General features: G+C 46.0%; 3 protein-coding genes across 6 annotated transcripts; 1 reads left to right on the plus strand and 2 right to left on the minus strand.

Moving 5' to 3' along the window:
- Positions 1-33: 33 nt before the first annotated feature.
- Positions 34-3,842, minus strand: znf668 (zinc finger protein 668). The gene is made up of 2 exons (XM_088284047.1): positions 3,704-3,842; positions 34-2,673 (listed from the first exon to the last, which is right to left on the minus strand). The coding sequence occupies exon 2, from the start codon at positions 2,632-2,634 to the stop codon at positions 691-693; it is 1,944 nt and encodes a 647-aa protein (XP_088140173.1). The 5' UTR covers positions 2,635-2,673; positions 3,704-3,842; the 3' UTR covers positions 34-690.
- Positions 3,449-12,039, plus strand: znf646 (zinc finger protein 646). Of its 4 annotated transcripts, none has more exons than XM_088284042.1 (4): positions 3,449-3,722; positions 5,444-8,046; positions 8,202-9,179; positions 9,268-12,039. In XM_088284042.1, the coding sequence occupies exons 2-4, from the start codon at positions 5,594-5,596 to the stop codon at positions 9,989-9,991; spliced, it is 4,155 nt and encodes a 1,384-aa protein (XP_088140168.1). In that variant the 5' UTR covers positions 3,449-3,722; positions 5,444-5,593; the 3' UTR covers positions 9,992-12,039. The 4 variants fall into 4 exon arrangements, with proteins under 4 accessions (XP_088140168.1, XP_088140167.1, XP_088140169.1 ...); XM_088284041.1 differs by lacking the exon at positions 3,449-3,722 and adding an exon at positions 4,484-4,661; XM_088284043.1 differs by lacking the exon at positions 3,449-3,722 and adding an exon at positions 4,724-4,844.
- Positions 11,460-18,834, minus strand: LOC148317723 (tumor necrosis factor receptor superfamily member 12A). The gene is made up of 5 exons (XM_088284053.1): positions 18,481-18,834; positions 14,642-14,740; positions 14,230-14,373; positions 13,565-13,613; positions 11,460-13,446 (listed from the first exon to the last, which is right to left on the minus strand). The coding sequence occupies exons 1-4, from the start codon at positions 18,560-18,562 to the stop codon at positions 13,573-13,575; spliced, it is 366 nt and encodes a 121-aa protein (XP_088140179.1). The 5' UTR covers positions 18,563-18,834; the 3' UTR covers positions 11,460-13,446; positions 13,565-13,572.
- Positions 18,835-20,887: the final 2,053 nt, after the last annotated feature.

Below are 20,887 nucleotides of genomic sequence, written 5' to 3' on the forward strand. Positions count from 1 at the left end.
ACTACGTTCGTAATTTTTAATCACACAGGCAAATGATAACAAATGTCATTTTTATTCCTCTTGAAATGACACGAAACACAAGTCGGGTGCTGTTTGATGCCAACACGGTAAAACGGTTCAGTCATGAATACAAAGTAAGGCAAATACTTTTTGGAATGGAAAAACAAAATGTGGAGGAGCTGACCTTTAAATGGATTTTGCGAGTGAAGGACACGCTTGAAACGTTCCCACAAAAATTTAGTTGGCAATCATGCAAAAAAAAAAAAAAAAAGTAGCTGGACAACTGCGAGAAATGAGATCATTTTTTCTATTTAAAAAAATTTCTGTGCGTTACTTTTTTGCGTGAAAACCAACTAAATTGGGGTGAAAATGTCCTGCCATCCATTTCTCAAAAAAAAAAAAAAAAAATGACAGTGATGCCCTTGCATGTAGGCAAGAAGAAGCGCTTATGTTTGCACGGATGTCTGCTTGTGACAAAACAAAATACTTAACCTTGAATATAATACCTTTCCATTAAATTACCCACAATTCCCAGTTACTTCCCATTGAATGTTTACATCTTGGAATATTTTTCCAAAATTCTCCAGCTTCATTTCCAGAAATTCACCATAAATCTTGCAACCGAACGGTGGCGTCGGGCTTCGTCCCCAAAGACTGCAACTCATTTTAAGGCCACTCGTGGAACGTTATTTAAAGTCCTTCTTCCTTGATCAAGTACTCCGGCAGAGTGTGAAAAGCGGCGGCAGACACGCTGACGGGAACGGTCAAGGAGATGCCGCCGGCCTCTGCGGTAGCGGGAGGCGGCTCACTGGGAGGCGGAGGGGGCAGCGGGTCGGTGTGGATGATGTTCGGGTCGGACGGCGAGGTGTCCGCGTGCGTCCGTAAGTGCTTGCGGAGGTAGGCGGGGAACAGGAAGGCTTTCCCGCACTGGGAGCAGCTGTGAGGTTTACTGCTGGAGTGGATTTTCTGGTGCTTGCGCAGGCCGGCCCGGTTGAGAAAACCTTTGCCGCAGCTGGCGCACACGTGAGGCCTGGGCTTGGGATGCTGCTTCTCGTGCTCCTGGAGCTCCGCCGCCTCGGCGAACTCCGCCCGGCAGGTGGCGCAGGTGTGCGAGCCCGCCGTCTTGCCCGCGGCCCGCTGGGCGGCGTGGAGGTTCTCGTGCGCCTGGACTTCATCCCAAGTGCCGAAGGTGGCGTCACAGTGGCCGCAGGAGAACTGCGGCAGAGTCGCGCGGTGGCCCGTGAAGCCGCCCGCCTCCGCCTCCGCCTCCGCCTCGTCCTCCGGCCGCCGTTGCTGCTGCGCCTGCTCGGCCAAATGAGTCCGCTCGTGTTTGCGCAGGCTGGAGGACACCACGAACGACTTCAAGCACTCGCCGCACTTGAACGGCCGCTCTCCCGAGTGCACGCGGCGGTGCTTGTTGAGGCTGGAGCGCTCGGCGAACGACTTGTCGCACTCGCTGCACGAGAAGGGACGCAGACCCGTGTGGACCAGCAAATGGCGCCGCAGGTCCCAGGACGCCACGAAGGCTTTGTCGCAGCTCTGACATTTGTAAGGTCGCTCCCCGGAGTGGACCCGTTCGTGCACGGCCAGATCGGCCGGCTGTCGGAATCTTTTGGAGCATTTGTCGCACGGGTAGGGCTTGAAACCCAGGTGGGCTCGCTGGTGCCGGCGGAAACTGGATGGGTCGGAGAACATCTTTCCGCACTGCGGGCACAGGAAGGGCTTCTCGCCGGAGTGCGTGCGCAGATGAGACTGGTAGGAGGACAGCTGCGTGAATCCTTTTCCGCACTGCTCGCACTGATAGGGCTTCTTCTGGGAGTGGATGCGTTGGTGGCAAACCAACGAGGACGAACGGGAGAAGGCCTTGCCGCAGTCGGAGCACAGGAAGGGCTTCTCGCCGGTGTGAGAGCGCTCGTGGTTCTTCAGGTCCTTCAGCTCCGTGTAGGTTTTGCCGCACTCGTTGCAGGCGTACGGCCGGTGGCCTTGGTGGTTGCGTCGGTGCTTGCGGAACACGGAGGGGTCGGCGAAACTCTTGCCGCACTCGCCGCAGAAGTACGGCTTCTCTCCGGTGTGAGAGCGCATGTGCACCTTGAGTTTGGACAAGGTGGGGTAACTTTTGGAGCACTGGCGGCAGGAGTAAGGCCGCTCGCCGTTGTGCTGCGTCATGTGAATCCGCAGGCAGATGGCCTGCATGAAGGCCTTGCCGCACTCGGTGCACACGAACGGTTTCTCGCCCGTGTGCGAGCGGCTGTGGTTGCGCAGCTCGGTGGGCGTCTTGTACGCCTTGTGGCAGTCGGGACACTGAAAGGGCCGCAGGGCCGAGTGCGTGCTTTCGTGTTTGGAGAGATGGGCTTTGCTGGAGAAGATCTTGTGGCACTGCGAACACGTGTGGAGATGTTGCGGACGCTCCTTGGAGTGCGCCGAGAGCTTGTGGTCGCGCAGGGCCGACACGCTCCGGAAGGACTCGGCGCAGGACGAGCACTTGAAGGACAGTTTGGATTTGGGGGGGCGCCCTCTGCCACGTTTTTTCACCGGCGCGGCCGCCGTCGCCTCTTCTTGTTGGCTGTCCCCATCTTGTGCGAGAGGGGCGTGTTGCTCCGTGGGAGGCGGGCTACCGGCCTGCGGCGAAGCCATCTATCTGTCTGAAGATCAATTAGGCCAGCGTTTCCCAACCTGGATGGAGCCAAAGCACACATTTTAATGACAAGAATATCAGTAAAGGTAAACCAGTATCTCATGAAATCATCTCATCACAAAATAGGCAAAGCGGGAGCAAATGTTTTATTTTAATTCAACAAAAATATAATCACTCTGCGGAGGTCTACAGAAATGGGCGAATAGTTACTGCAGAGACGTCAAAATATTGAGTATTAGGACAATTTTTAACTTAAAAAAGTATCTGACTGAGTAAATATTTTATTGTCAACTAATCGTGACACGTCTAACTGACTAGCATGTATTCTAAAAGAACTACAAATGTATTTGTCGATGTTTAAGTACAGTGTACATGTTAACAGCTGCTTACAAAAATAGTAAAAATACCTGCCTCGTTTTTAATGCCACTATACTGTACGTTGATGTTGGTCATGATGCAAAGTTTTTTTGTTGTTGTTTTTTTAATGGACAAAGTTTGAGAAGCACTCATCTCGAGCATTCATGTTTTCTGCCTGTCAATAAATGTCGCCAGCACTAAAAAGGTTACTGGTTGGGAATCAGTGAATTATTCAACACAAAAAAAATTATTGCCACATAATTAGCAGCATTCCAGGAATGCGTTTATTTCATAGCAAGCAGGCGAAAATGTTCGTTGAGTACATGACGATGCTGCATCGTTTGGAAATATGAAAAATATCACAAAATGGCTGGCATTAGGACCTTCGGGACAATAAGCTAACCGCCTCGATGACATAGGAAGTCGGCGACATCAAACCATTTTTATATATTTTTTTTTGCCCAACACGACCACGCGCGATGTTAAGTGTCAGTAGTGAGAAGTGAATGTAACAGTGTCAACAAATTCTTCACACTACGTGCGGGTCGCCCCCCTCGTTAGCTCGGTTGCTAATTTAATTCAACCCAAAATGGCTGGCTTTAGGACCGGCTGCACCCATTTCGCTCGACGGCGGCGGCATCGTTTATATCAGCTTCTTATGTTATTATTATTATTTTTTAATTGTACTTAACGAACGAGTGACAGCCTCACCTGTTGCAGAGCATTAATGGTGAGTTGATAGTGCTTGGAAGAATGAAAAAAATGACTCCCCACAAGACTGTGTTTGTTGTCGGACGCGGTGGTCCGTTTTGACTGGCTGACTGACTGAGTATGGGTCGGACGGCGCTAGGACCATGATGAGGACAGATTATAGGCTGCCGAGTGTGAAGCAATTCGCGTTTAGTTTAATCAATTTTTTGTAGATTTATTTTTAAATCTACTGTACCAGAGTCGAAGTTGCGGCGTTTTAAATGTCTGAAAAAAATGTTTGCTATATTTTTTTCACATAAATTGTCAGTCTCGACACACCATTTGAATTTAATAAACATAGACTAGAGAAACCACTGTAACGGCTAATCTAACAGTATACTACTACTACTACTAATAATAATAATAAATTAATAATTAATTGCTGGGACAGATAGCACTTCTTTCTTCTTGAAAGGAGGGGATGTCTGGGTGGAAGTAAATTCTAAGCACACGATTTATGCACACTACGGACACAGTATGAGGAACATTTTTAATATTTTTTTAAATTTAGCAAGAGAAGGTCAAAACATTTGTTAAGGGTGGCAGATGCCACCCTTTGACACAAGCCTGTGCCTCTGTGGGAAATGATAACTACAAAAATTATTTTGACACCCGTAGTAGAAAAAAAAAACAATTAGAGTTGGACCGTGAGTCTGTGTGATTGGATTTATATGTATTGATTTATTTTGTTTTATTTTAAATTCGGTCCAAGAAGTGACTCTCCGCCAGGAAGTATTTAGCGGTTGCACATTTCCTGTTCCCTAGCAACAAGATCAGTGTTGAACTGGGGATGGAAGAAGAATAAGACAATTGGAAAAACAGAGTCCCTTTGGATGGATAAACATCGAAAAAAATGTTCTTTAATTATCTCACGAGAAAGCACGTGTCCACTGTAATGTGCGTCAAGTCGATATTGGAGGTATTTGGTTTGCTACGCTAAATGACGTTGCGCTTCCTGTCTTTTTTTTTTTTTGCTGCAATGTTTGTTTTGCTAGCTTAGCGGCTGCTAGCATGTCGCGCCGCTAACCTCACTACTAACTAGCGTAACACATTCACTTGCGCCGAACTAATGCTTGTTTTCAAAACATTCGCCAAGTGTACAGTTAAGTAGAAGTGTTTTCTGCAATTGTTTTGCGGCGATGTTTAAAAAAATGTGGAGCAAAAAAAAGAAGGCGTTGTTTTCCTGGTTTATTGACACAGCTAGTGCAAGCTAGCCTGCTAGTATCCCTGGATGTTTTCGGAATTAATCACTCTAATCACTGCAAAGTTTTCTTGTTGATATTTTGTAATAAACAAATAGTAAACTGTATAGTTCACAAAAAAACCCACTAAGCCTCCTGTCTATTGACTTAAGAAGTAGGCAATGAGTGAATTATTTTCTATTATGTCGACTATATAGTTCCATCATCAGTCTGTAATTATCACTGCTGTGACGTCAAGGCAACGTCACCTGATGGCATCAAATCGTGCAAGTAAATACATGACAATAACATATTGTTTAATCACAGTGCAGTTTACAAAATTAATGTGAACAAAGCACTTTATTTCTGTCCTGGCACAATGTGTTTTGCTTGTGATATTTTGTTCATTTGGTTTGACACTGGACAGTGTTAGTCATTTTATCACTTCTGTCTTACTCATGTTGAAATGAGGTTTAATTTATACAATGTTATATGTTCTGTCTGCTTCTCTCCACCATAGACGGAATTCATCCTCTCTTCTACGGCCTTTCCGGACACCCTTTGGACCTAAACGACTGTTCTCCGTTGTGCACGGACAAGAAAGGCATCTAATGTATTACTCTCCTGCATACACTTTATATCTGGTGCTCATATTTCGGTCTTCATCGTCATGGCGACGCATGACTCAGCACGGACCGTGGGTTTCCCGTGCAAACAGTGCGGGTTGATGTGTGCTGACCTGTCGGCGCTAGTCGAGCATATGGACGGTCACCTGGAGCAAGAGGAAGAGCGCAAATTCAAATGTGACGAATGCGGGCGTGGCTACAGACACGCCGGCAGCCTCGCCAATCACAAAAAGGCTCACGACGTGGGATCCTTTGAGTGCCACGTGTGCGGAAAAGAGAACTCCAACGCTTTGGCTTTGAAAAGTCACATGCGGAGTCACACGGCGCGCAAAAAGTACTCCTGCCCGCAATGCGGGAAAGCTTTCCGCCTGGCGACGCAGCTCGCTACGCACGAGCGAGTTCACAATACCTCGCTAGCAAAAAAGCAGGAAGTGGAGTTTGAAGCCACGCATGAAATCGCAAATAATCCTTGGAACAACCAGTCGACTGTCGGAGCTCAAATGCAAAACGTCCCCGTTGACCACAAAATGGAGGGCCATCATCCGCCGTGTGACATGCCGGATGACGCCACCGGCCGGCCGTTCAAATGTGACCTCTGCGACAAGACGTACATTCACCTCCGAAGCTTGAACAACCACAAGAAGACTCATCAGGTGGGAATGTTCGAGTGCACCGTGTGCTTCAAACTCTTGAACAACATGGCGGCGCTCTACAGCCACCAGAGGACCCACAAGGTCAGAAGCGCCGGCGGAGGCAGTAGCTCCGCAGCCGGCTTTTACTCCAACTCCACACAGGAGCAGTTTTCCCCGAAGAGCCCAGACGGTCCGGTCAACTTCTGCCATTTGTGTCAGGTTGCGTTCCCAAGTGATGAGGCGTTCCAGGAGCACATCCAAATGCATAACTCTTCGTCTGCGTCCTTTGGCCTGCAAGACAACACAGCAGAGAGCCTCACCATGACATACAACAACGTTACCTCGCCCAAATCCAACTTTTATACAGATCACCTCAATCATGTTCCTTCTTTGGCGTCCGTCGATCATCGTCCTGTTTTCGATCATCCGCGTGAAACCATCAGCGCAAATGGACTCATGTATTCAAACTGCTCCGTTAATCAAACGCCACCTTCCGTCGGCTCTCAGGGAAGACCCCCGCTCACGGATCCCAGAAGTCTCAACCCGGCTGTGAATGCATCCCAAGTGGACGGCGCTTCCTTGGCCAATTCCGACGAGCGTCCCTTCAGGTGTCAAATTTGTGGCAAGAGCTACCGCCACTCCGGAAGCCTCATCAACCACAAACGCTCGCATCAGGTGGGGATATACCAGTGCTCCGTCTGCAGGAAGAAATATCCCCACCTGGCTGCGCTCAAGAGTCACCTCCGCCTCCACAAAGGACACAAATCGTCGCTCAACGCCACCGGCGAGGCAGACTGGCTCACCTCGGCGCAATTTTGTCCCGTCAACCAGCAGGGGATCTTCTCGTCGCGACAGGATGACGAGACGGACGACGGTGCTCGTCTCGCGCTCGGCCCCCATCAGGAGAACGGCGGCGCGTACCGCGATGCTCAAGACGCGAGCGTGCGACTACCTCACGGCGAGCACTCGATGCAGCGGCACATGTGCGCCGACTGCGGCGAGACTTTCGCGGACATCGCCGGCATCATGGCGCACACGTGCCCCCTCCTTCAACAGCAGCGCACAGGCGGGGGCCACCACGCCAACGGGAACTTTGCGAGCACTGTCGCGCAGTTTCCCGGACCGAACGATGCGAATCATCAGAATTACTTTGAGCCGAGCTTCCGAGAAAATCTGAGCAGCGAGCAGCTGAACGGCAACGCCGATGAAGACGACGGCGATCTTTTTCAGTGCTCCATTTGCGGAAACAGCTACAGCAGCATGCGGGCGCTCAGGAGCCACCTCCGAGGACACACGCAGTCCCAGGGTGCCGCTGCCAGCTCGGGACCCTCGTCCATGTCCTCTCAGGAGGACGCTCGAGACGACGAGTCGGGGCAGATGATGATCTGCAGCACCTGCGGAGAAAGCTTCGCCAGCCGGCAGGACTTGGTCACCCACCAGCTCGTGCACATCAAACACCAAGATGAAGACGGCCTCGGTGAGAGTGAGCGGCCGGGCGGCGAGGAGGGGACGCAAAGTATCATTTGCGGTCGCTGTGGAACCTTCTGCGCCGGCTACCATCGTCTGGAAAACCACAACTGCACAGCAGAAAAGAAAGAAGAAGAAGCTGTGGCGGCAAACGGCGAAGACGTTGAAGTAAAAGCGAAGAATTTGCAACACGAAGGCCGCCGTGACGTCAGGGACCACCCGGAGGACCGTCAGCACCGATGCGATCAGTGCGGCCGCTCGTACAGACACTCGGGTTCTCTGCTCAACCACAAGAAGTCTCACAAAACGGGAGTGTTCAAGTGCAGCGTGTGTCAGAAACGCTTTTACAACCTGTTGGCGCTGAAAAACCATCAGAGGTCCCACTTTGATGTCAAGAGGTAACGTACTCGTACGACGCTGATCATCCAAGTCGTGTGTTCATCTATTTTCTGTCACGCCCCCACCCGCCAGCAAGAAGGAAACAATTTGAGCTCACATTCCAGACGGCGATACGAGAAAAACACTGACCATGTTCCTCTTCTCTCCCCTCCAGGCATACTTGTCACGAGTGCGGTAAAGCCTTCAAAATCCAGAAGCAGCTTTTGATCCACCTCAGGAGGCACAAGGAGAACCGAGCCAAGATCCAAGAACTGAACCACCAGATCCAGACCCTCATGCAGATGAACAAGTCTGACGCCGAGGACGACCGAGAAGCGTGGCAACGAACGACGCGAGAGTCTGCGCTCAAATCGGAACACGCGGGTGACCGGCGACCCTTTGCGTGTGAGCAGTGCGGCCGCACGTATCGCCACGCCGGCAGTCTGGTTAACCACAAAAAGTCACACAAAACGGGTCAATATTACTGTTCTCTTTGCAACAAAGCTTACTCCAATCAGCTGGCCATGAAGAACCACTTACGCACACACTTTGCTCGCCGCCAGTACTCTTGCCAAAAGTGCGGAAAAGGTTTCCGAGGGAAACGGCCGCTGTCGGCTCACATCTGCGCCGACTCCCGGAAGGGCGGCCGGCGCGGCTTAAGGTCCCGAGCTTCAAAGTGCAAGCGGTGTAAACAAACGTTTCCTTCCAGCGACCGACTCGCGGCCCACGCCTGCGCCGGCTCCCCGGGAAGCGCCGCCAACGGCAAAGAGGAGCGGATGTTCTCGTGCAACCTTTGCCACCGCAGCTACCGGCACGCCGGCAGCCTCCTCAACCACAAGAACACGCACAAGACGGGACATTTCTCGTGCACCTTCTGCGCCAAGCCCTTCACCAACCCCATGGCGCTGCGGAACCACACGCGCATCCACACGCAGAAGAAGAAGTACGTGTGCCTCACGTGCGGGAAGGCCTTCCGCCTCGCCAGCATCCTGCACAACCATCAGAAGGTCCACAGCCGCGCAGACGGACACTTCAGCTGTTCGGCGTGCGGAAAGAGCTTCCAAGGAAGGTCCGGACTCAAGAGGCACCGCTGCCAGAGAGGTCAGGGAGAGGTCGGGATGCGGCAGGGGGAAAGCCCGGATAAGTGCTTCACGTGAGTTGTTCAAATATTGCCCGCCAACTAGTCCTGTTTGCTCCGTTTATCGCTAACTTCTAGTGATGCCGAACTGTTGCTGCTGCAGGTGCGACCTGTGCGGGCGCTCGTACCGCCACGCCGGCTCCCTCCTCAACCACAAGAAGACTCACTCGGAAAACCTCCACCACTGCGGCCTGTGTCTGCAGACCTTCCCGGACCCGCTCACGCTCCAGATCCACTCCCAGATGAGGCGCCATTGCTGCCCAGAATGCGGTAAGACTTTCTGTCTCATTGCGCACCTGCAAAATCACATGGACGTGCACGCTAAGGCCCCCGACCGAGGCGGCTCGGATGAACCCGAGGCTTGCGGCTGGACCGAACCTTTGTCCCATCGTGGCGAAAGCGCGGGCGAGCGGGCGGAGAAGAGTCACGTGTGCGAGCACTGCGGCCGCACCTACCGCCACGCCGGCTCGCTCCTCAACCACAAGAACAGTCACAAGACGGGCTCGTTCTCCTGCAGCGCTTGTCACAAGGAGTTCTCCAACCTGATGGCCCTCAAGAACCACCGGCGCATCCACACGGAGCCCAAGCGCTACCAGTGTTTGGAGTGCGGCAAGGCCTTCCGGGTGTCCACGCAGCTCATCTGTCACCGAAGAATCCACAGCAAAGAGAAGCCGTTCGCCTGCGTGCTGTGCGGCAGGAGCTTCTCCAGCAAGTCCAACTTGCGGCACCACGAGAAGTTGCACCAGAACCACCACGCTTACAACCCCTCCTCTTTTAGCTTGGATGCAAACAACTTCATGGGCTTGGACATGGGCTCCTTTCTTTGAAGTCTCCTCCCGCTCGCACCGCCGCCTCTTAACTTTTCTACAACATCCAAATGTTGTCCTTCGCGTCTCACGGACAAAGAACCAAAGTGATCCGCAAGGCGCCGCTCGCTTTCCCTGCAACTGCCCAGTGCCTGTCAGCAAACGTTACATCTATACTCTGCTCCCAAAAAGTTGGGGTGGTTGTGTTGTAACCTTTACAGGTCAACAGATTTTCACCAGGCGCACTTGCATTTGGTGACAGAGACTCACCACACTTTACTTTTTAGACTTATTGTCACCCCGAATGTAAACTTTTTGTTGTGAAACAACGCTGCATTTCTGATCTGGTCTTCACACACCTCAAGTACTGAAACATTGAAGTGTTCAATGTTGACGTGTGATATCAAAACTTTAGAGAAGGTCAAAGGTCAAATCGGGTTCTCCTGCAAAGGTTCAAGAACATTTTCGGTTTGTGCTGGAATGTATTCCTAAATCTTAATACCCCAAACCTTTTTTGTGGGTGGTGTCTGTTGAAGGAAGGCTCGCGTTACAAACCTCTCGTTAAAAAAAACAACAAAAAAAACGTCAAATACCTCATCTAGTTTGTGTGAAGCTCACTCAAAGTGATGGACTTGAAACTAGTCATTAGCTGTTACTAACAAAATAATAATTTTCAATAAGTTTCTGTTAAGTGACGTATGCTAAAAGCGACAATGATTAAGGACTTGTTTTTTTGTGTTGTTGAATGTTGTTTAGAAATGTTTTGTGTGACCTTTAAGGACCTTTTTGGCAGGAAGTCAACACAATTAAAAGTTGACTTTTTAACCCATCTTCAACTTGACATAAAGAACTCAACCGGAATTAGATGGCAACCATCACAAAATTTAGATTATAAAATATTTCACTTTCATTATGAGGGCTCGGCAAAATTTGTTGTAAATAAGAAAATTGTTCGTGGAATTAAACAAAATGAAAATGCTGCACATTTCACTTTTGTATGAAATACTAGGTTAATGACAGTTTCATTATAAATTTCAAATATTTGCAGGAATTATTTTATTGACATTTCTCTTCTTTTTCTTTTTTTTTTTCCATCTCATAACATTGCCCGTTTCTGAGTTTTGAGGGAAGAAAAAACAAAAATCAAATTCCCAAATTTTGCCCGGCCCTTCTGTGTCCCGATTTTGTTTTTGTTTTTTCATGAATATAATCTGTTAACTTCAATTTCAAACGTGCATGCCGCCCACAATTTCTTTTCAGGACTCCCGTGGAGAAGGGGAGGGTGTTAAATTGTCTCGTGCCTCGTCCACACATGTTCTTGCGGGATTTTCTTGGCCTTATTCTCACGTCGCCAACCGCCGCTCACACAAGCTTGAAATACCTCGTCCGAGGCGACGACGGAAACAACGCAACAAGTGAATTTCAATTCTTGACTTGCAATACAACTTTTGAACTTTATTTTTTCCCTGCCGTAGAACAACTTTTATCCCTCTGCAATTTATTTTTTTTTCACAAAATATTAGTAATATCCCAACTTTTTTTTTGACTTCAACTTTCTGTGCAGTATCACAACACTTTCTCGCAGTCATCCATCTTTTCTTTACCCCCCAAAAATCCAAATGATTCCATCTCTTTTGCCATCCCGCATATTCCTAACAGAGAGTCCTCCTTTTTGCCACGTTTCTTCCTCGTTGGTATTCTTCCTGAACTGTGACCTTTGTTTATTTGCCGTGGTCGCGAATGCACATTGAAACTAATATTTAGTTGTTTTATTTGAATGTTTGTTGTCGTTTTCGTCTCGCCTTTTGTCCTTACTCAAAATTGTAACTCGTAGAATCAACTCTCCACTGGATCTTTGTACAGTTTTCTTCTGTAGAACTAAAAATGCTAGTTTAGTTCTTGCGTAATACAATTTTTTTGGGGGGGGACACCTCATGGAATGCTCTGCTCAGTATTTAAGTCATATTTATATAACTATTTTGTCACAGATGAGTAGATTTCTACTTCTTTGTTAGCTCATTTAGGATGGAAACAAAGTAGTGATTAAAAAAAAAAAACTTGTTAATGAACGTGTGGTTCTCGTTTTGTGTTCAAATTCACAGCGACCACTGCATCGTTAAACGTTTTATTGTGAAAATACATTTTGGTACTCAAAAGCAATAAGACGACTGCAATAGGTCAAAAGAAGCCAGTGCATGTACACAACATTATATATTTTTAGAAGAGAATTGAGAAAATAAATCATTAGGAAGATGTTAGTTCAAATCACGTTTTGACAAATAAAAAGTCCCTTTTTGGAAATGTGCTTGTGACTAACAACATAGAATTAATTTGAATGTTAAACATACACTCACTAAAATCTATTCATAATATTGCCCTGTAAGGGAATTCTGTACATCTTTTAAAACTCTAGGAAGAAAAGTTTTTCATAAGCAACAACGAGGATTATTTGGGCCACATTGGAAGAAAATAGCACCGTGAAAAAAATATAAAGTCTCCACGCAAAGTGGCAGGAAAAGCCTACTGAAACAGCTGAAGTCGGCCAATTTTAATAAACGCTATCCGTCAGATTCATGTTGAAAAAGATTTGAAATGATTTATCCAAATCACCTGAGATTTGAACATGGGGTGTGTAGACTTTTTATATCTTGATAGTGTCCTAGATCGGAATTTTTGCACTAGTGAACAGGAAAAAAAAATGTTTTTGAAGACAAACACCAAAGGCGTATTTGGGCCACATTGCAAACAAGACAGAAAAGTTGCGCTTTTCAAAAGAATAATGTAAAATAAAATGTCTACGGGGGCATGTCGAGGAAAGCCTACTACCCCCCCTTATTTTTTTTTTATTTTATTTTATTTTTTTAAAATAATTTTCATAGTATGTTGTAATACTGTTTTCCATTTCCCACCTTTCCCAGTCAACATGGCCCAAATAGTCCTTTGGTAGGACAAAAAAAAAAAAGCCGTCAGTATTTCCACATCGTCTCTGCCGGTTGAACATGATTCGAATCGAATCGATTCGCAAAGACGTAAGTACGTATTGTGTGGTTTTGTTCGGCAAGAGCCGCAGTTACAGTGCACGTTTGTCTAGAGCGAAGACGCTTCACCTAAACGTTAGCTACATTCAAACAGACCCCGACAGTGTCAAGCCCGACCTTTGACCTCTTCATACTTACATTCATGCTATGACGTAACATAGCAGCCCACTTGCAGGGGTCCCAAGTGTTCGTTCTACCAGGGGGGAATCGTTCAAAGGCACCCTTGCGTGTCGTCGACGTTTCTACGCTTAAATAAAGTTCTTTAAAAAGAAAAAAAAATAATTTGATGTCAGGGGAAAGCCTGTGGTCGGTCGCTCAATCAGAGTACACAGTGGGCGGTCCGGAGGGTCCCTGGGTCGGGTCGGGTCGCGTCGGGCCCCGGGGGGAGCGTTGGCCGCTTGCTTCTGTCCAAGGTTTTGTTTCCAGAGGAAGACGAGGCTGCCGACGACAAAAGGCGACGTTTAATTAGTGCAACAAATATTTTTGGGCCTTCCATTACCCACCCCTGGGTTACATCAAACTTGATACGATCACATGATGTGAAAAGTAGACTCACTGAAAGGTTTACGCTTGATAAAGTGGCCCTGCCGTTTCTTCGATTGGTTCTGCGTAAAACAAAAACAAATTAAAAAAATTAGGGCAAGGTTTACTCCAACAAAACAATCACGTTTGTCCTTCAGTGACATTCAAATAACGTTCGTTTAAACCACATGCTGCCTAGCAAAGATACATTATACATCCTTGAAAATAACCCAGTATGGGCTAAAAGTAATCAAATTAAAAATAGCTCAATGAGATAAGAACCTAATGTGGCTTACAAGCAATGCAAAAAAAACTCATGCAATAAATTCACATAATGTGAATTGAAATGACCCAATGACATAATAACCCAACATGGATTAAAAGTAACCCGATGTGATAATACCCCAATTTGTTGAAGTTAACCCAATATGGATATTTAAAAAATAGTAACCCAATACTCCAATATGGGTTTAAAAATAACCCACTATGGGTTAAAAATTACTCAATGTGGGTTTGAAAAAAAAAAAATTTAGTAACCCAATTTGGGTTAAAGGTAACCCAATGAGATAACCCAATATTGGTTAAAAAAATGTACAAAAAAAGTAATAAAACAAATTAGTGAAAACATTATTAGCATTTCTTATTTCTGTAGCGTGTAAGACTTTGGGGAGGGGGGGCAGATGGAGGTGTAAGATGTACCTCGTAGAGGCAGTTTGTGCGACTTGCGTCGATGCACCATGACCCCGATGATGAGCGCGGCGCCCACCAGGACCACGGCCAGCACAGAGAAACTACTGATGGCCGCCAGCTTCCACACGTCTGACGTCTCCTCCACCAATTTGCCTACGGTTGAAAAAAAATCACGGCAACTTCAAAGTTGGAAATTGACGATAATAAACGAGGAATTCACAAAATCTAATCTTTTTAGCATAATCCAAACTTTATTTATTTTTTTTGAAAGTATGTTTAACCCTATGCACAAATTAAGATCTGTTGAAGTTCAAGAAAGTAGAGGAATTGTATCGGCCTAAAAGTCGACATTTTCCAAGTGAAATGTGTTGCAGTAGAAGTGAAAGGTGGCAGAACTGAAAATGTCAAAGTGAAGTCTCACATGTGTTGCACGACGGCGTCTTGGGGTACTGCTTGCAGGATGCGCACGGCACGCACGCGTCCAGATCAGAATTCCAAAATTCCGAGAGGCCGCACTTATCTGCGCACAGGAAAACTTCACATCAACTTTTTTCTTCTCTCTCCACGACTTCTTACAAAACAAAAAGACATTGCAGCAAAGTGTTGACTCGCATCATTTTTGCCATTCTGAAATGAAGCTACAACCGTTGCTTTCTGTAGGCATAAAAAGCAGGACATCTGAAGCAAAAATCATCCTGAGCTTGAAAGACTTTCTGTTTCCGTCTTTCCAATTTATACCAAGTTTAACCCGTTAGTGTGCCACCATCTAGTGGATGACAGTGGAATTACAACAAAAATGAAGGAACTGGAGTTATTATTCTCAAACAAAAATTCAAACAGCCTTTTGCAGTGGCGCTGCTGACGCAAGAGACTCAGCGAGAGGCGAAGTTTGCGAGCGTGTGCGTGTTTGCACAAAGTGCTTCCTTGGGATTGTTTGTGTGTCTTCTACGAAACGTCACCCCGATGAAAACAAGATGGTGCTCGAGGGGAAAGCTTCCTTCCCGCCCGCCCACTGCGGACACAATGGAAAGCTTCATTTGTTTGCATGACAGTCACACAGATGAACGCTTCAATGTGTGCCCCTCACATGCCCCCCCCCCCTTGTTTTTCTTTGGGTTTTTTTTTTGTTTTTTTTTTCAGTTCAACTTGTTTGGGTTATGCTGCTCCACTTAACAAGATTGATTTGTTTGAAAAGCTTTTGGATATAATACCAGACTAAATAATTTGAAAAGTAAGTGTTTGTTCAGAATATTTTGAAAATAATGATTGCACAACTGAAATTGTTTATTAATTTTTTTAAGCATGTTTTCAATAATTATCAAACATTTTGGCGTTCATTAAAAATAAAATATAATATAAAACCAGTCCGGCGCTATTATCCAAACACGTCATGTTTCATTTGTTGCATAACAACTGGATGCAAAAAATTAAATAAATAAATAAATAATAAATCTTTTTTGCACGCAACAGTATTCGTCATGGCGATAAAATGGCCTAAACAATGGTCTCTCCTGACACTCGGGTTTACGTCATACTTCCTGACTCATCTATTTGCAATGCAACTTGTTCCGTCCTTGGCATCCTCCGACCACTCGACATTTAAATCTTGTTACGCATCAAAACTGGAGATGAATATTGGATGCATATCTAGTCGCGTAATCTGTAGGATTATTAAACAAAGCCAAAATCTGTCAAGCGGATCCATAAAACAATGAAACGTTTCGTTTAAATTGAACAGCAAAATGATCAAGTAAACCATTTCATTTGCTAACACCCAATGCAAAATGCTATAGACAGGCTAGTGGAAATTAGCAGAGTTGTTACGGCAACTAGAAGCCTTCAAACAACTGTAAACTTGACCCAAGTGAGAAAGATCTGCAGTCAAAATGGCTACGTAGGACATTTGAAACAATTTATTCCAGATTTTGCCAATCGGATTTTTCTAATTGGGTCTCATTTGAAAGCTGGTGAAGTGTAAAGCGTGAATAGCGGAGAAACACAGTTATTTTGTTTTGGTGGCCATGGTAGAGCACTAAAGTCTTGTTTTTAACTGCAAATGCGAGCGCAAACCAGCGTCCTTACGCATGCAAAACTGTGAGAAACATTGCCACCTACAGGCGAGAGAGGGTAGTGGCGTTCTATTAAAGTGGAATACAAAGCTGGAGCATGACGATGGCGTAGGGCCAACTTCAGTGTCGTACTTAACACACATGACTGGTTTAGCCAGCCCCCCCCCCCAAAACAAATAACAGTTTTGTTTTTTTAACGGTGTACTTGTGCAGCAGAGTGAGGTTGTAATGCTTAAAAGTGGCAAGAACTGTGGAAGAACTCCGGGAATGCCCAAGGTCACCGGGAAGCAGCGGAGGCGTTGACCGTCAACTGACCCCGTGTCCAACAAACCACGTCTGCACCGCAAAGTGCGGCCACGCAACAAACGTCCTCGCTCCCCGTCACGTCACATCACGCGTGGACGCGCTCACTCGCCGATCATGCGCAATCTGGCGCCGGCGTTCGCATTCCTGACGTTGGGGAGTCTCGTCTTTTTTGGGTGTGGGGATGTTGCGTTTTGTCATAAAACAGACGGGGGCGGGCGGAGCAGCAGCTGATATCCAGATGTGGGAGATGGCCTCGCGCTGCGAGGCTCGGCTTCGTGTTTGGAGTGGTGGCGAACACACACGCGCGCGCGCACACCGACACGCACACAACAGCGGCGTTTGAAAGCATCAGGAAATGATCTGAAGGCGAGCAGTGTTTTCGTATGAACTCAGCCTGCTGTCCTCCGTCGGGATTCAACGCAAACTCTTACCAAAACAACTGCACTAAACTCTCTGTATTAAGTCAACTTACTGCACATTGCTGCAGGATCGATCTCCATTACTTCACTTGGAAGTTGGACTATTTTCATGTAGAATCCTGATACGGGCAGGGTTATATTTGCGATTTAAAAAAGAAATACGGTTTTAGTATTAGTTTTAGCTTTAGTTATACATTGGGTTTTTGTCAAGGCAAGATAAAAACAAAAGTCACAATTATTGTGTAGAAGTCAACTAAAACGAAAGTCAACTACAATACCACCAAAAATAAATGAATTTAAAAATCAACACCAAATTGTAACACTTGAAACAACAAATATTTGAAAACAAGACGGAGACAGACAATACTCACAGACATATATTGTTTATCCTCTGTGAAAACAATTAATATAGTCACTGAGCGTGCATCTTCTTCGATTGTCTTCAGTAGGCCTGCATTTTACTGCCCCCCGCTGGCCAAGGTGGACACACCAGACGGAGTGGCACAATGAATAGATTTGAAGCATTAAATCATGTTTTAGTAACTGTTAAATTCTTTACAATCTATTGATTTAAGTTATTGCACATTACCATAGTGTGCTATTTTTCTTATTTAAAAAAGCATGATGCAATATGTGCACATGTCAACTAGTTGCATGCTAGTTTATATTGAAATGAACACAGCAGATCGTTTCATTGATAACGTTCATATTTATGTTAGTTTGTTGTTTGCCTTGGAAACACATCATAATCGAGGCGATTCGTTTCTAGTTGGCTCAATATATTTGACAGACAAACAAGAGAATGATAAAAGCACTGATTTCAGACTATGCCTTCAGGTAACATCTGGCGCCTAATTTTCTTATATTAAATGTTGCATTTGCAAACAGTCCGAAATACGTATGAAATCAGACATACAACCATCCATGTATATACATGGCGTCAGGAAAACACCGATATCCCTGAAGGCAACACGTGAAATTTACCTAACGTACGGTGGCTTCAGGGTCAGCTCGAAATCACAGCAATAGAATCCATCTACATAGATAACCAGATCTATCGGTAGCGTGAGGAAATCACTCATTTCAGACTGTTCTTGAAGGCGTCGGACTTTCACCTCATTACCATATCTTAAATGTGGTGTTGCCTTCAGTGTCAGTCTGAAATCTGACAAATGTCCAGACAGACATACAAGAAAACCTAAAAAAAATATACTCTTGTTTCGACATCATCGTTAACCATCATTGGACGTCTTTTTTTAATTTTTGCCCCCAACTCGTGGCGCATTACTTCGAGTTGGTCTGAGACTTGAGGGTCGATGCATGTGGTGCCTGAAATCAGGCCATCGGAATGCGGAACCGGTCAACTATGTAAGCCGGTAAAGGAAACTATTTACAAACACGAACACACACGCATACACACAGACGTACACACGCAAAAAGATTCAATTTAACAAACTCGAACTTACTTTTTTGTGCGCACGTGCCATGGAAAGCGCTCAGCAACGCCACGAAAAATCCGCAAATCGTGCATAAAACATGAGAGTCCATCGTTTTAAAGTGTGTGTGCGTGTGCGCGCTTGATGCACACTTTACACAATAATAATGAAAACGAGATGAAAATAATTTAAAATAACTCGTAAAAAGTTGACGCGAAGAACGACGCGCTCGCCGTGGTCGTCAGCATGGAAAAGTGAACATCACGGAGTGACTCACCGGGACCACTGTGCTCCGTGTTTTTAACACACTGCACACTGGAGCACACACCCACGCTCTCACACACGCGCACACATACACGCGCGCGCACACACCATGAGTCATTTCCTATCCACTCCACACTGCTCCACTTCACTCAGGAAACTCCACCAGTGGACTTTTTTCTCGTCTTTTCCCACATACTGTACATGCACACGCGACACGACAAGCACGCGGACGCGCGCAAAATGTTTCAACTTTTTAACTTGTTAGATTCTCACATCTATTTGACACGGTTTGGGGCGGAATAAAGGGTCCGAGACCTTGTAGTCTGGATTCAATCGTGTTCTCATTGTTACTACCACGCCTGACGACGTCATCCCTGCTGCCTGCCAACACACACACGCACACACACACTAAGTGAAGAACAGCACGCACACGCACGCACACAAAAAATGATGACATCCAATGGAGAAACGTGCTTTGTTTTGGGGCGAACTTCAATAATAAGCATCCTGCAAAAACAGGACACACCGCAGGGATGACACCGTGGGATATTGGTGGTGAGCACGTCCGCCTCACAGTTGTGACTTTCGGCCTTTAAATCTGGAATCATCCTCCACTTTCCAAAAAATAAGCATGTTCGGTCCATAGGTGTTGGTGTAAATTGAAGTTTCTGAGAATCCCCCAAAAAAAGGAGAGGAACTATTTGATGCTGCACTTTGCTACAAAGTGCTACCCCTAACCCTAACCCTAACCCTAACCCTAATTTCCCCTAACCCTAACCCTAACCCTAACCCTAACCCAAACCCTAACCCTAACCCTAATTTCCCCTAACCCTAACCTTAACCCTAATTTCCCCTAACCCTAACCCTTAACCCTAATTCCCCCTAACCCTAACCCCTAACCCTAACCTTAACCCTAATTTCCCCTAACCTTAACCCTAATTTCCCCTAACCCTAACCCTAATTTCCCCTAACCCCTAACCCTTACCCTAACCCATTTAAAAAAATAAAAAAGCCTATTTTGTTCAAAAAGGAAGCGTTCAGCCACAAAGATAAGTGTATGTAGAATTCATAAAGTGGTTACTTTGTAACTTCAGATGACCTTCTTAATTGCCTGTAATGTTGGAGATGAAAAAAATTCTTATTAGTTCAGTGTTGCCACTTGAAGCTAAACCAGTGACGTCACAGACTTTTTTTTTTCTTTTTAGCCAACGTTAAAACAAAGTCTCCTGGAACCTTGATGTAACTGTTCCCAAATGCTGAATTAACTCTTTTTTTTCCTCTCTCTGTGGAGTCTGGAAGCGTTCCTGCACAACATGGTGTGAACTGCCTTTCCCACAAGTTCTAACGTCAAACAGACGCGAGCCAAACTCAGCAAAACGTTCACATCGTCCGACGAGCAGGAAAAAGGAGGTTCATCGCATTAATGACGCCTGAAGAATGTCCTCGCGCACATGTTTTTCTACTCGACCTTTAGGACGACCTGCAGCCGCCCATATGTGCTGACTTTCCACTGCTGTGATTTCATACTGTAATGAGCCACTATAAGCTGCAGATGTTGTGTCAAACTCGGCGAGGGGCGCCATGGCAACGCACACGACACACACACACGGAGAAAGACAAACAGGAACAAAAGCATGAAACACACAACAGACTTGCACAGGGAAAAAAAAGCCAATCGTGTCAGAAATGCGCAAATAGAAAACACACAAACACGGGAACAAAAAGCACACAAAACCACTAGAAAGAAACAAAAACGACACACATTAAACAGACATGAAAGAAACAGGCAACACACAACACACACAGAAAAAACAACACACAAAACACACAATTCACCCAAAACAACAAAGCAGGCACAAAGGCAAACAAAAAAAAAACATGAACACACTTTCAACCTAAAATAGTCATTAAATACAATAAAACACATGCAACACACGAAACAAGAGCACAAGATGTTCACAAAAGAACACAAATAGACGTGTACACAACAGCCACACAAACAGGGGGGAAAAAACTTACACAATATCAAATAAGAACACAATCATGACACATGGAAAAAGCAGACATGAAACACGCACACAAAATTAAAAAAGTCAACACAAACACACAACAGGTGCAAAGACACAAACTGCAAAAAATAAAATGCATGCACGCACTTCCACACAAAAACGCT

The sequence above is a fragment of the Idiotropiscis lumnitzeri genome, chromosome 20, assembly GCF_059441095.1.
Source record: "Idiotropiscis lumnitzeri isolate Australia: NSW breed Sydney's pygmy pipehorse chromosome 20, RoL_Ilum_1.0, whole genome shotgun sequence".
In the NCBI taxonomy this organism is placed as follows: Eukaryota; Metazoa; Chordata; class Actinopteri; order Syngnathiformes; family Syngnathidae; genus Idiotropiscis; species Idiotropiscis lumnitzeri.